Below are 16,231 nucleotides of genomic sequence, written 5' to 3' on the forward strand. Positions count from 1 at the left end.
ATAAATCTGTATGCTTGTGTTTTATTTGCTCTAAATATGGAGCGGAGTCTGACCTTATAGTAACTAGATGACACTATGTATTTTCTTAAAGAAGCTTTTGCTACTAAGAGAGATGTGTTTGTTGTAAGTTTAATTTCCCAACTATGCTACAGCACACATTTTGTTGCTCTGAATGGCTGTAGGTCTATCCAATTGTCGCAGGAAAACCTAGATCTTACAGTTTGAGTAATATCAATAACTTACAACTTTACTCTTAGCTATTAGCTATAGTGCTAACCTCACCTGAATAGCAATTGGCATCAGCTGATCATCTGGTGTTTTGTGGAGCAGGACGAGAGGAGCCATCAAGTACTGCTTCTTTCCATTGATGGTGTTTGCTTTCACTCCATCCAAACGCTTGTAGTCACACAGGAATATGTTGCCTTTCTGTTTGAAATTTTAGTGAGGATGAGAAATGATTTGACTCACATGCATACAGTCACTATATTACATATATGAAGGGAACATGTGAGTACAATGTGCAATTCAAAATGTAATGTCATTGGGCAAAACATAATTCTAACACTAAGATCAATCAAACTCAAGACAATCACCTTCATTTCATCCTCCAAGCTACACTGACCACAGAGGAAGACCATGCCATCAGTGACAGGAAAGTTATCAGGCAGGGTTGAACAACGTCGGATCAACATGGGGTTGACACCATTTAGAAACTGGTAGCCAAAAAAAGCATCCTCCTTCCAATGTTTCTGGACATAGTCTGGAAGAAGAACAGAGTACTTGTACTTCAATGAGTTTCAAACTTTGGGCCAGAAAGTCTTTATCCACCACCACCACTGTTTCAGTGTGGAATTCAAATATATGACTGGACACTGCTTACAGTTGTTTCAAAGACTGCTGCACAAAACCATAATTCAGTTCAGTACCTGATATGTCAGTCCGTTTGCAGCAGAACACCCGATTGATGTCATCAATATCAGTCCAGTTCTCCTTGCAATCATCCAGGCCCTTCAGTTGCAGCTCAGTCAGCCTGGAAAATAAAAGCATAGAACCACTTTATAATGACGCCTTAAAACATTTTGATAAGCACGTCAGCAACATAGACGGATAGATATCTGACAGAATTTGAGTACTTCACCCTGTGGCTGCAGTGAAGGCAAACTCTGTCGTCTTGGTGAAAGAGAAACGGACCTCACAAGGCAGAGAAAGAGGATTTTCTACCTTTATGTTGTGAGGTATTCCCTCTACATACACATCCCAGCTGGGAAAAACAGAAGAACAAAGTGGTGAGGAACAGTCTAGACAGTATGTATCTGCAGTTTTAATTTAGAGTATGCAATAATAATAATAATTGCATAATATTCATGTATTTGATATTGCAATTTTGCAACATATGTTACAGTTTAAAAGTATAGGATAAACCTTGCAGTTGTAACAGTGTCATATGGTGATTTATTTATCTTTATATATTATGAACCAAACATGGGTTAGGGTTATTTCGATGTGTTTTAGTTTTGGGGAACATTAAGCTGAACTGTGTGTAAACTCTGAGCTCTCACCGATAGTGTTCCTCTCGCTGCTTAAGCTCCTGCTCCCGACTGTACCTGCCAAGATGATGTTTGTCTTCAAAGACTCTCAGAGCTTAAAGAAAGAATCACAACAAGGTTTAAAAAATTGTTGATCCAGTATGCATTAATTTAATCCAGCCTTCTTATAGTCTATCCTGAAGATAATTTCTACCGTGGACCCATCCTCTGGAATAACTTCCCTGCTGACATCTGACAATCTGATAATCTGATTCCATTGAGACCTTTAGATCAAAACTCATGTGTTTGCTTAACTGTCAATTAGTGCTTATTGTCAGTCAGGCCTCGCACTTGATACCACTATCCTTTCAGTGGGTCGGTCTCAGTCTCAATGAATCTCTGTAAACTTTCTAATAACCGCTGCATTTCTCTAACCCTCTGTTATTTTTGTTTCTTTTCCCCCACACACTGCCAAGCTGCACTTCTTTCACTCTCTCTCCCTCTCTAGTTTTCTCCTCCTCCTCTTTTTCCCCCCTATATGCTCCTCTCTGCTATCAGTCGTCCAGGAACCTGTATCTCTCTCCTGATTTTTGGTGCCTCATCCAGAAGTTCGTATCTGGATCATTGTCTCCCCTCTCCTCTTTCCCTGTCTGCATGTCTGCAGTGTGTTTGTCTGTGTTATCTCTCTTGTCTGAATTATGTACTTGTGTGGCCTCTCCTCTTCCAGGTCTCCATAGTGTAGATCCTTAGTGATCTTAGGGTATATAAATAAAATCTGACTCGACATGACTCAGTGTTTTCTGTGGTCAACAAACAGCACAAACCTGTTCCCTCTCTGAAGCGGTGCACCTCGCTGTCAGTGATCCAGCGGTAGATGGGAAAGTTGTAGGTGTCTCCCTCTGGGGATATTACTTCCACCTTGGCAGGGAACCAGGAATCTTCGGGAAACAGTGGGAGACGCTGTTTGTCTAGCTCTATCAGAACCAGCTTTCCAATGGAAACAGGGCAGGACACGGTAAAAGTAGACACCTGGAGTAATGATGAGATGAAAGGTGTATAAAATACCAATGTTATGAAGCTCATTATGGGGACTTTTTTGGTGCTTTGCTCACCTACAGAGTTACAGAGCAGCCAATATCGTGTAGCTGCACATATGAGCTTACCGAGATTGGCATTTAAGAATCTCATAGGCAAATTTGAGGAAGCATATTATACATTTAAAGAACATTAAGAGAACATTTCAGACTTACTGCTCCGCTCACGAAGGCTGAAGCCCCTTTGAAGCCCATGAGCCACTTGCGTTCGCTCTCCCCATCTGTGCCCACCAGCTTAATGAAGACATTGTTAAAAGTGGTGGCGCTGACAACAGCGGCAGTGGACACTGTCACTTTATAGAATACCATTTTCACTCAGGAAAGCAGAAATGTCCTGGTGGGTAGAGAAAATTATTATTCTCAGCAATGATTAGGTCGATTGTCAATAGATGAACCTGAGTGCAAAAAAACCCAAGTATTATTAAATGAGGATTCTGTTATTACAGTCCAATTGTTGCTAACTGAAATCATTACACAAAACATCACTCTTACCTGTTATTGAGACCAAGAAGTTCCTTTGATAAGATATCACCACTGCTTTCCCTTTTTTATAGTTTGGTGGTAGTGTCGTCACTAACATTGAGTCACCTCTGATGATGGAATATCGGACATGTATGAACAATTACACCATCTTCACAGAGAGGTTGAAGATAATATCTTAATGCGGTGCTAGTTTATTAAAATTAATTAAAATATCAGTTCTGACTGACAGCAAAAAGAGTTCACATTTGATCCAGATTCTTTAGAAAGTTTTATTAAAAACATCAATTTCTATAACATGACAATTACACACATATAGCAGAGACAATTCATGTAAACAAGGTAAATGCAAATACAAGTTAAGAAATCACCAAATGCACAAATCACTATTCATATTATTGTTTCTCACACATATCCACACACACACACACACACACTCTGTGGCCACTTTATTTGGTGCAACTGTACAATCTATTGCAACACAACAGCCATAAATTCTACCTTTATTAAATTTCTAATGGTCCGTTTGGTTGACATTGCTGCAAATGTGTAAATTAAATGATATGTTTATTACTGAGCTCATAGTTAAAGGTGGTGTCTATAATTTGTTCTCCTTATTTACATACATGAGGGAGGCAGAAAAAATAATAACTCTGAATATAATGCAGTTGGGTACAACACCACCACTACTGTACCATTTTTAATTTAATTAACACCTCTCTGACAGTGCCAAAAAAAATGGAACATGCCACACATCATGAAAGTGGCAGAGCAATTGTACTAGATTGCATTGGATCATGCAGACGTAGCTAATAAAGCGCCACTGAGTTCCTTAGATTAACAGGCTCAGAACAGACAGGCTGACATACATCAAGTTATTTATATGGGTCACAGACAGCTCAATTTATCAGTGCAAAGCTACTACAACACATAGCAGTTGTTCCAGAAAAAGAAAAATTGATTCAATCACTCTAGTTTTGAGAGAGAAAATAATAAAACACGTCAATGTCAATGCCCTATTTGGTGATTAAATCAAAACTGGGTTCAAAAGGAGATTATTTCAATGCATTTTTTCATTTTGCACCAGTTTAATTAGAATGTGTAAAAAAAGTCTAAAATATTATTTTTATTTTCAGCTCAAAACACACTATACAGTCTTTACACTCATCCCTTTTGTTAATGTGAAGCTGAGGTACGGGGTCAGATCTGAGGGGAGGGAACAGTCAGGAGGCCGGTGGGCTTCAGTTTGTTAATCCCTCCATCCAGGATACAAACCCGTGGGAAATTTACCTTGACCAGGTGTGTTGCAAACTGGGAAGAAAGGAACATAAAAACAAGAAAAGCATTTACCCTTCTTCCCTCCGGTAATTGCAAGTACTCGTCACCTCTGATGACTCCTACATTGTTGAGTGTCATTCATAGACCATTAATTTTTATATAGGTGTGGTCTCCTTAAGTTAATACTTAAGGACTCAAGAACTTTCTGTAGTTACCCTAGATGAGAAAGAACATCTTTACACAATTAGAGCCCTACAAAAATTAGGAAAACACCTTGATGTAATCTGTGTAATGTGTTACATAATGCGTCAGGTATGTCGTCAGTGTCACAGGAGACAAGACAATAGTCTTATGACAGAGTGTGACTATGAGGAAGTAATGTGAAAATTAGAAAAGAAAAGAGAACCAATTATTTTGTTTAAAGGACAAACAACTTACTAACTGAAGTAATGCAGAGACCTTTCTTTGTCTTAGGGGCAAACACTTTTCTTTTGCGCTCTGTTAAAACAACTCAGAGAGTCCTAGTGCTACATAATATTTGGTGTATGTGGTTTACCTAATACTTTATTCCACTGTAATTACCGTAGATACACCTTCCAATACAACGTACTGCAATCCAATAACACCACTAACTACAGACTTAAAAGTTACCAAGTTAAAGGTTAATCAACACCTCTTTGATAAACATCAGACTGACACTGTAAGCTAAAAAAAAACGTACCAGAAGGGGTTCAGTGTGAGATTGAACGGTTGTTGCCTGTTCTCTAAGGTGATGAAGTGTGGTTTCACTACAGCAATGTTCGGAAATCTGATGATGAAACCTCTGTATCTGATTGTAGGATTTCAACATACACAACAGTTATTACAAAAACTGAAATTAACAGATGAATGAACTTGAGTTGTGCAATTCAACGTATGACAAAATGTTCAGCTTTAATCTGAGATGCACTGTAATTAAATTTTAGGGAAATAATAAACACCTATTTTCTGTCCATTAAGGATTCACTGATTTTCTACGAGGTAATTTGACTTTTATCAGGCTACAGGCTACAGGCTGTATGTCTGGGCATTCAGTATGAATGCTTAATGACTATTACTGGAATCGTATTACTGGAATCGTATTGTACGATCATATGATCACGTATCATCATTGGGATCGTATTCATTAATGATACACAATCATTATGATCGTATCATATGATTGTGTGCATGTATCATATCATTATTGCTTTACTGAATTATGCTGTCCAAAAGGTTGTATGGAAGTCGTAATTAAAGATTTCTAAATTAAGTTACTGAAGCTTTTATTTTTAGTAATGGCAAGAAACAGTTCATTGAGAATTGTTAAATATATTAAAAATTGAAAGAATATAATTAATATCCTGAGACTGAATTCTTCCTTTTTTAGCAAAACTGCCCTAAGTAGAGATATTTAGAAATCCTTATACTAGAAAAAAAAAGCAACTTACAATTGGAGGCTCACAGGAGAAAAAAATGTATTATTTAGACACAATTCACATTAAATCAAGTTTACAAAATACCACGGGGGTGTAAAACTGCTAATTTCCCTTAATAAGATAAAAAAACTAAATTACAAATAAAACAGTGACAGATAGATAGGATAGGATAGATAGATAAGCCACTTAGATAGATAGGATAGATAGGAGTAGATAGATAGATAGCACACGACAGGACAGACAGACAGACAGACAGACAGACACGACAGCATTCAATCAGATTCGATAAAATCCACATAAAAACTGAGCATTAAGAATGAATTGTACTTCTGAATGCCAATAAGGTTTAAATGTTAAAGGTTTACAGTAAAGCCTGACCACACAGTGAGTGGACTCATTGCTTTGCCCCTAAGCTAATGATAATACCACTGGTGCGGTGCAAAGAGATGTGAATGGCATTTAAGCACAATTGAGTCCTTTCATCGACCTTTAATTTCGTGACCTGCCCGACTGAAAGGTCTGATGAATTACTGAGGTTTATCATGAAGCTCAGATCGGGAATTTCAAGAGTGGGGTTGGTCACGTTGCGCAGGGCAGGGGGTCTCTCTTACCTTAAATCAAGTAATAATAACCACAACTTCAAACCTCACAATTACAAAATTTAACTTAAATTAGTATGCGGAGTAATCATCATACTTGCCTGTGTGATAATGAAGATAATGATCAATTGTCATACTTAATACTTACATGATGATGCATATACTAATACTATATGTAACCACACTGATTTTGTACATGATATGTGTGCGAAATGTAGGAAGCACAAGAGCCACAATGAGCTAAAGCTATGACCACGAGCTGATAACATGAGTCAGACAGCTCTTTTTACACTCCAGCCTCACTGCAAATGAATTCTTCTGTACGGTTTCTTTTTTGGAGTTCTTGCCACCAAGTTAGAAACTGAGATCCTGCTGCTGCTTCCTAAAAAATGCAGGACTGTCTCCTCAATTAAGGAGAGCTACTTTTTTTCCTCTTTTACTTTTCAACATATGGAAGGAGGACATCTTTTCTAAATTGGGATGTTGCCTGAAGCAATATCCCTGCTGAGTTTTTAATTCAAGTTTGCCTAATTTATTCTAAAGAGAGCACAAAAGGAGAATTTATAATGATCAATATAGTTCTCTGTTCTGTTATGCTGAAGTGAGCAAAGTTATTTTTGTGCACTGAAATGTCAAAGACAATGATTAATGTAAAATACAATTTTAGCCTAGACTAGTGTCATTTACAAAAGAGGCAAAGATACAGTAGGTTTTTATTATGCTGTACATCAGACTGATTAACTTACAATAGTGAAAACTTATAGTATTTCAAACACAGTAGTTGTTTCTCGAGGCAAGTTCTTTCAAATGCCAAAAGACGTATGGCTACCTCAGGATTTACAAGGTTTTCTCCAGACTGCTGTGGATTTGACAAGACTAAAGTCTGGATATGGGGGATTAGTGCATTAGCAAAATCTTTTATGCTAGGCTTGGGACCCTATTTTTGTTGTGGTGCAACAACCAGTGCATGCAGAGCTTGGAAAATTTGGTATTTTCCCCGACCTTGATATTCGCTTTGCCTTTTTGTGTGGTATTTTGTTGCCCAGAGCAGAGTGCGCAGTGCACAAGGGGGTGGAGAGGCACAAACAGGAGGGAGGTTCATTCAGATTAGTCAGGAAAGCGAGTTATTGGGTTTTTGTGTCTAAGACTTTGCGTCTCAGAACCATGATTGGGACATCAGAAACAAAAACTGCTTCCATTTTGTGGATTTGGAGCTAATGCACAGACATAACACAGTAATGCTTACAGTGTGAATTAACCATTTTAATTAAATAGCAGCCAGTCAATGCGTTTAAACTGGCTGCTTTAGACTGCATTAAAAGCTTCTCCATCAGTTCATTAAACCCCTGCAGACGTCTGAAGGCAGTAGGACAGATCTGTTATTGATAGAAATTAAGTCTCTGAGATTTGCTGAGTGCAGTGTCACTACATGTGGCCTTCCACTGTGTATACCTTAATTAAATTACATTCAAATGACACCAGGCCGCCACAAGATAATCCCACACACCTCTACTCACATCAGGCAAGTCTGTTATAACTTACTATTTTGGCCATTTATGAGAGAGACGTTAGATACCAGGGCTAATTAATCCTGTGACTTATGCCTTACATTTTAAGATATGATGTAACAATTTACAATGTGAAATTCATAGTAGATTGATGCAATCATAAAAACTACCTCACCAAACTAATTCTTATTATTTGTTTCTATTATCGTTGTGGTAATTAACTGTAAAAAACAAACGAAGCCACATCTGCCTCCAGCTGCCGATATTTGGTGCTGTATGTTCACACTGTCCCACTCTTCACCATCCAGGAAACAGAATGACTTTCCGGAGAGGCAGACTCTTCATTGAGCAACTGTAATCATGCGTCACTTTGATTAGCACAGCCTATTAAGAGCAATAAGAGTAGTGATATGACTGGCTGAAAGCTTTTTCATTTATCACCACACCCTCCAGCTATATTCACTTTAACCCAGGCTTGAGCTTGAAGACGCCCACATAGTTTGTGCACCCTCGACCTTACCGCCTTGTGTTTTTCAAAGCGCTTATGCAATTAAAATAGGGCATTAAGAGCAAGCTCAGCATCTTAGTTTAGCCTGTGAGGGTGCTAAAATCTGATAATTGGCCTTGAAAACAAAGTACAGCTGTAGCACTTGGGATCCACATTCACATATGTGAACCTCATGGTGGCGCTAGAATAAATGTATGAACAAAATTTATGATGTTAAAATATTTCACTGGATTAGTGAAAACTTCGACCTGCTGGCAGCTTGAGATAAAAAGTCTGTGACCAATCCCAGCTGACAATGGGTGAGGGACAGGATACACCCTGGACAGTCAATCACAGGGCTGACACACAGAGACGGACTACAATTCACCATTTTACGGTCAATTCAGAGTTGCCAATACATCTAACGTGCATGTCATGGACTATGGGAGAAAGCTGAAGCACCCAGAGAAAACCCACACAGGCACAGGGAGAAAATGCAAACTCCACACAGAAAGGCCCCAGCCAGTCAGGTTTGAACATTCTTGCTGTCAGGCAACCACTGGATCATTGTGCCGCCGCCCCCCCTATTTGTTAAGACTATTTGATGTGCTGCACAGCAGCAAATTGAGTGCCCACATTGTACATCTGGTTTTTGGTAGATAGCAGCCAGCATCCAATCTCTGCCAAACCCTTCCTTGTTCATGTTTATTTAAAAAAAAATCAGATTTGGAAGAAAAACTTTTTCCAACAGTCTCACATTTTTTGTGATTTTACCAGATCACCAAGCAGCACAAAACCAAGAGTCTACAGCCATGCTAGAGGCTCTGCAAGGTTGTACTTAGGCACAGCTGTGCTTTTAACTAAATACTAACATCAGCATGCTAATGTGCTCACAATGGCAATGATAAAAGTTTGATGTTTATGATGTTTAAAATGTTCACGTCTGACTTTAGCGTTACTCGCTTGAAGCTTTTTAATGAATGAGGCTCATGGGAATGTCAGATTAGATTTGCAGATATTTGTTTATATTAGTATAGTTATTGAGATGTTCACTCAGAACCACAAATGTCAATCTCATGGTAACGTTAGAGGAAAAGTGTCAGTAGGATTCATCCATGAATCTGTTTACAAAATGTCCTAACAATCCATCTAATAGTTATTTTAGTCTGGACCAAAGCGGTGGCCTGACCAACTGACCAACAGACCAACGTTGTCATCCCTACAGCACTGCAGCTTGAATGGCTTAAAATGCAACAGTAAACTTGGAGGAAGTTTGGGGATTAAGAAAAGCCGCAGGGAACTTAAACAACACCAGGAAATAGAACGTTACTCTTGGTTATTTACACTAAACCTGCCTTAATAACTCTGCACTTTAACTTTGTAATGCACTTTCCAACAATAACAATACCAACCTATGTCCGCATAAGATACTATAAGTGTGTATACTGATGTGCTGTCCACAGGTGGGTGTGGGCTACACACAGGTGGGTGTGTGCGTGTGTGTCTGATTTCTCACCATGGCAGCACTCTTCATGGCATGGCTAATGACCACAATGACACGTCCTCTGTAGTTCTGGAGGATTCCTGATGCAGGACACTGCACCAGCTCACCGTCAGGATTGAACGCTGCGCTGAAGGGAATGTTGATGCTGCCAGAAATATGGCCTCTGCTGAAGCTGGAGACAGCGGGGTCAAGGAGCACAGTTCTGAACAGGTACTGTGCATACCTGGGATCAAGGCCAAACAATGAGGTGAGCCTTTTTTTTTTCATACAGTTTCACACATTGAATTTCATGGGAACCATAACATCCTTGGATGACATGGACACAATAGACAGTAGGAAACATTAAGTCAGTTCAATGATACCCTAATTAGAATGCTTGTTATCCTGTTTATCAGACTGACTTGCAGTACAAAAAGTATGTAAGACAAGCTTCAAGAAAGCAGTGTGGGTCTCTCTTAACCGAAGGCAGAGGAAGAATACAATGGACAATGAACAACCCCAGAGTGGTATATAATTGAATGATAACTCTTGGGAAAAGGAGATTTCTGAGAGTGTAGCTATCGACATTATTGCTACATATTTGGTGTTCAACTTCTCTCTAGGTCAAATTGCTGTATTCACTAAATCATATCAGCTGCCACAAGAACATAAGGTATGTCAGTATGTTACATAATAGACTTTATAATCCACTTGCTGCCAAATTTTATTGTGGTACACTTAGCCATGGAATTACAAGAGGCACATGTAAGTTGTTTTACAGCAGAGATTAACCACCAGGTACCTAGACAGCTAAATCTAGATTGTCACGATTTACCCCACAGAAGTCTTAATTTAATCCACTTTTTAAAGACTGCAGACACCCACAACACAGCTTTGCCTAAGATCACAATAAAGGTGAACAAGGGTTGCCAAATCCTGTGAAAGTGGTCAAATCCCTTTTGTCCATGTGAGTTAGCCTGAGGAGCCTCTGTCTATCAGGCTCCGGTGTAGGAATTCGGCTAGAGGAACTGCCATTTCAGAACCCTTGCTCTATCCGCTAATCCTTATTGATTAATGGTTCTTAAACCCCCTTAGACAATTACCATTCCACTGATGATCTGAAGGGTGAGGTTCACTCCTGTGAGTCCTTTGCATTTCTTATAGGCAGGGTTTTCTGGGCCACTGTACAACTAGTGACTAATAAATACGGCCCATCTGCAAAAGCATTGATTTCTTTAAGTAATATTTGAATTTTGTGTAGAGTCATAAAAAAAGATTTATAAAGTTATTAAATGTGGCAAGCAGTAGAAATGTTCATCTTTAATGGAAAGTGTTTGTATAGGAGACCTACACTGATGTATTCACATCAATCCATAAATATTTCTGCGGTCACGTCTCCAAAATGTCAGCTTTTCATAAACAAGCCTTGTTTTCAGCTTTTTAGCAATTTTAGCTTTCCCAGTAGGTTTTTTCATTGTTTCTTTAGCCTTTGAAGCAGGAGTTTTTTTTTATCTCAAACCATAAAAGAACACTTAATTTTTGTCTTAAATTTACAACCCTGGAGGTACATAGTTTTCCTTGGACACCATACACATACATACATACATACCACACTAACTGTAGTCAGCTGTCGTAAAAATACTTATCACTTGATTGCTCACTTGGGTATTGTACTGTTCAGCTTAACAAAAGAGCTTGCTTCGTATGTTAACCAAGAATAAAATCAACTACATTCTACATTAAAATGTATCAATCATGTTAAAACCAGACGGAAGAATTATATTGCAAAAAAATATATATATATATAATCAAATATACCATGTAACAGAGGAAACTGTGATGTAGCCAAAAGGCCAGAAGACTGCATTTTGCTACGGGTCACAGGCAAATCTCAATGACTTTGTGTCTCTTAGATGGCAGGATATGGCGGGGCAGCCTGGGTGGATATGAAGGGCCTAACTGTATGTTGCTGAATTTGGCAGCACATAACTGAAGTAGATCAACCACCTTGAATCTGCCCCTACTTGCCTTTGATAGGAACCAAGCTGTTTTATTCTCTGTGCCTGTGGTTCAATTTCAAAACTCTGCAAAGCACTGGCACCAGGTCAAGAGGTAAGCAAGAAATCAGAAGCAAAGTGGGATCAAAAGAAAGGGTTCTTGCATTCACAAATGCACAAATTTTGTTTCAGTGTGTGTCATAACCCTTTACCCTTGTGCAAATGATTCATGAGTAAATGAAAACAGTAGTCTTTAACAGCAAGTAAAACAGAACTAGGTTTCACACATCAGACGAGCATAGACATATAGTCATGATATATTTGTTCTAAACAGATATAGACATGATAGAAATACACCCTGCATAAATTCAGGGATGTTTTAATCACAGCTTTTATACAGACCTGGCATACACTCAAGGACTTGGACCGTGATCTTACATGAGCCAGTTTGGTTTACCTGTGAGACTGAACAGAGACTGAACATAGACACACACATCAGAGAGTCTATCTGTACTTCAGCCAGGTGTAGTTTAGAAGATCACTGTCAGAGAGGCTGTGTGCAGAGTTGACACTTTGCTGCAGTCTATGTAATCTTTGTGCGCCCTGATAATTGTATTATTCTTGACCTTCAACCTAAAGCAAAAAAACAAAAACGCAATTGGACTGACACTGCAACACATAAATGCTATCTTAATCCACTAATTCCATCAGTTTCATACTTGATACCATCAGTTATTATAATTCAGAATTAGTTCTTTCATCTGTTTTATCCTCTGGGCTACTAGACTGAACAAGACAAAAGACTGTTGTTTTAGTTCTTTTATGGGTGTTTGTAAAGACGTAAAAGTACAGTCCAAGAATATGTCTACTAGCTCCCACAGTTTATATTTACAACCCCACCCTTGCTATTTCCTGTCCTGCCTGCAAGTAATTTTTTCCAGTGAAATCTGGTCTGACCGCCTCCTTTAAAACAAAACCAGTATACTTCTTCAGAAGTGCTTGTAGGATGGTCAATAGCTTTGGTATCCAACTTCCCTCACAACATCGGAATTTGGGGGGACTGTGTTAGACAATTTCTGTATCTTTCCGAAAAACCAAAAATCTGACATTCACACGCAATTCACAGAATGAGATTAGGCACAGATGGCCAGCTGTGCAGTGGTGATAAAGGTGCCAGGGTTGAACTTCTCTATCTAGCTCTCTTTTTTCATTCCAACTATTTCTGTCATTTTTCACATGTACAATCAAGTGCAACACTAAGAAGGTCTTCCAGGAGAGACTGTCTGGAAGTGTAGGCCATTATCTCCATGTTAAAACAACATGACATGACAGCCAGCTTTTCTCTCAGCCTTCAAGTGTGGCCGTATAAACACTGTTGATGACAAGATGTTGTAGGAACCGCTTCTTTTCTAGTATAACCTGACCTATAAAGTGGTCAGCACCTCTTTAAAATCAGTACTCTTAACTGAGAAACCTTAAATGACTAATTAAAACCCCTCCCTAAGTTAAGTCCTCTTTTCATGGGAAACAAATAGAAAAGGACTTCATATTTTTTACATATCCACTACTTGTATTGTTGAAGTATAAATCGTAATATTAAGTAATATAAAGTAATATAAAGCTTAAGTAACAGCAAGTTTGAGCAGGTTTGTTGAAGTGAATTCTACTCATAGCAAGTCTATCTGTAACTGCCAAAACTGCATATCTTAGTTATGTGAACACAAATATTAGCAGAACATTTGTTGTTTTTACTTTGTTGGACACAATCCAAAGTTGTGCAAACAAGCTCCAGTCTGTGTACACGATTTCTTGATGTGCCCCAACAGGGAAAAAATGAGCAATGTATTTTCATATTAAAATGCCACTATTATAGGGATTGAAACAGGTGAGGGACAAACACATTTCATAGCTACACAGAATTGGTAAGGATACTCCTCTACATTGCGGATGTCCACGGCAATGATTTTGGGCTTGCCGGCTTTGGTCCTTTTGGTGGGCCCGGCCAATGACAGCTCACAGAGGTCGATTAAGTCCTCCGCCGAGATCCTAGGGGATACTTCTGCTTTCAGGTCACACAGCGCTAGAGGCTCCCGAGACTACAAGAAAGAAAGTCATAGGAGATCAGATGAAAAGGGAGAAAATTGTAGTGCAGCCTTTCAGAGAATTTCTGAATATAATTTGAATAATGGAATTTGGTTAAGCAGTCATTGTATAAAGACACAGGAGAGACAGAAACTACTGTCGGGTTGGATATTATTGTTTCTTTAAAATCAGGAAATAGTGATGAGGCCTGAATGTTAACTACATATCCTCTGTATTAACAAAATACTTTACATCGGCCTTTTAAACTCACTAACTCAAGATTGGAATTTCATAATGTATTACCATAAAAAAAAAAAAAAACAGTATTACAGCTCAGGGAGCAACACAGACGACCAGCAGCAGTGACCACAACATGATCCTTTGCCAGTTTCCACAAGCACTGCCAAATGGGTTCATTAAAGCACAGAGCCAGAGGCATGGCTACAGGGCACTGAACCCAGGTCTCTGCAACGGTGAGCAAGCTTAATACCTCTATGATTCCCAGATGCCCTAAAATCATTTTAAGCATAAAATATGAAAAAACAACATCTGAGGATGCTGACATCCCGCCTCACAGTCCCTTTAAAATAGTAATAAACAAATGTGTATTGTGATAATGAGTGGTCATTAGGCAGTCTGGTATGGCTATTCATTGATATGCAATTTAAATAGGGGAGAAATACTAACAGCATTATCTATGAATTCCAGCACACTGTGTGAAAGCCATTTACATAGCAGAAAAGGGCCAACTGCACGTCAAGCAGGTTAAGTGCCAAAACTCTGCCATCCATGAAATAAAATGTTTGGAAGCAGCTAACTCCAGTGGCTAGCTGAACAATCTTCCACCCACGCAACAGTGAAGAAGTCAGTGACATCTGTGAGTCCAGAAAAGATTATAAAGATTTCCTTTTATTTATTTATTTTTACAAGGATTTAAAGTAGCAATTAATTCTGTGCACTGTCCACCTCTGCTAGTACCTCAAACTTCAGGTATTATTACTGTTTTTTTAAATCAGCCTTAAAGCAACATTATGTAACTTTTCTACCTTTAAATAACATCAAGCTTCAAAGTCATTTTCATGCTACCCTAACTTGTAACAGGGTGAAGTGGTTCTTCTGTGATTCCCACTGTGCGCCCCACTCTTGCACTATGTAACTTTTGGCTTCGGGTCGGAACAAGTGCATATTGTTTTACGGCAGTAGACACACAGCACCATCTATGTCACTGATTTTGGTGAAAATGGATCATATTTGATGAAGAATATGTTTTGTGGTTTTCCCTCTGATGTCCTCTGACTGCTTTGCCCAAACTCTTGATGATTTACAGTGTTTCCTGATGGACGGTGAAGTAACTGCTGCAAAATGTAGCCGTTGTTATCTAATTGGCTAAGTCTTTCAGGAGTAATTTAAAGAAACTAACTGGTCTGTACCTTTTCAATCTTATGTATGAAAACAACAACCAATATAGACCATAACTAGCTCAGTCTAATTCATCATATATATATATATATATATATATAATCATATAACCAGGCATAAAGAAAGTTTTTTTCCTTATAGTCAAAATCATCATTACAGGTGGTAACTTGACTTATACTGTCAGTCTTGCGTAAGCTGACTGCAGAGATTTACTAAGGCCAAATTCTGAGTGTCCAAAACAATTTCCTTGTAAAGCTTGACTATAATCTGTGCTTTTGTTCTCTCAAACAATTGGGTTTTGGTTTCTACTTCCAATAAATATTCATAGGCTGATTATTTCAATAGGTATCTGATTTCAACTATGATTATAGCAAAACCTCTGTCTCAATTCTCTACAGTAATAATTTGTATGGCTATGTCTAAAGGGCGAGGCTTCAATCTGCTGCATCAACACAGAGTCAGAATGGGAAAAGGAAGGAGATTTGAGGAGTGGTGCACTGATACACAACTGTATTCTGCTCTTTTGAATTATCAACAGTGAACTTGACAATAGCTATTCTGGGCCACATGAGAGAGCACAAGAGGAGCTAGGATCTACAGCCGGTGCGGCTGTGGCGCAGAGGCAGAGCGGGTCGTCCCCTAATCGGAAGGTTGTTGGTTCGATCCTGGTGCCACATGTCGAAGTATCCTTGAGCAAGATACTAAACCCCGAATTGCTCCTGATGCCGTGCATCATGTGTAAATGTGTATGAATGCATTAGTTTCTGTTCGATAGTGAATGTGTGTGAAAGGGTGAATGTGGCACATAGTGTAAAAGCGCT

At 38.8% G+C, this 16,231-nt stretch overlaps 2 protein-coding genes across 2 annotated transcripts in view; both read right to left on the bottom strand.

The window, feature by feature from the left end:
• Nucleotides 1-264: 264 nt before the first annotated feature.
• LOC118326713 (arachidonate 12-lipoxygenase, 12R-type-like) lies at nucleotides 265-3,003 on the bottom strand. The gene is made up of 7 exons (XM_035659755.1): nucleotides 2,777-3,003; nucleotides 2,351-2,555; nucleotides 1,560-1,641; nucleotides 1,139-1,261; nucleotides 927-1,030; nucleotides 594-760; nucleotides 265-426 (listed from the first exon to the last, which is right to left on the bottom strand). The coding sequence occupies exons 1-7, from the start codon at nucleotides 2,927-2,929 to the stop codon at nucleotides 265-267; spliced, it is 996 nt and encodes a 331-aa protein (XP_035515648.1). The 5' UTR covers nucleotides 2,930-3,003.
• A 391-nt stretch (nucleotides 3,004-3,394) lies between these two features.
• tbck (TBC1 domain containing kinase) overlaps nucleotides 3,395-16,231 on the bottom strand; it is a 48,811-nt gene continuing 35,974 nt past the window's right edge. The window contains 3 exon segments of the mRNA XM_035661070.1: nucleotides 3,395-4,411; nucleotides 9,946-10,105; nucleotides 13,842-14,005. Of these exon segments, the coding sequence (XP_035516963.1) occupies nucleotides 4,301-4,411; nucleotides 9,946-10,105; nucleotides 13,842-14,005 (435 nt within the window). The 3' untranslated portion in view covers nucleotides 3,395-4,300.

The sequence above is a fragment of the Morone saxatilis genome, unplaced genomic scaffold (genome assembly GCF_004916995.1).
Source record: "Morone saxatilis isolate NCDOM2014 unplaced genomic scaffold, NCSU_SB_2.0 Contig17, whole genome shotgun sequence".
In the NCBI taxonomy this organism is placed as follows: domain Eukaryota; kingdom Metazoa; phylum Chordata; class Actinopteri; family Moronidae; genus Morone; species Morone saxatilis.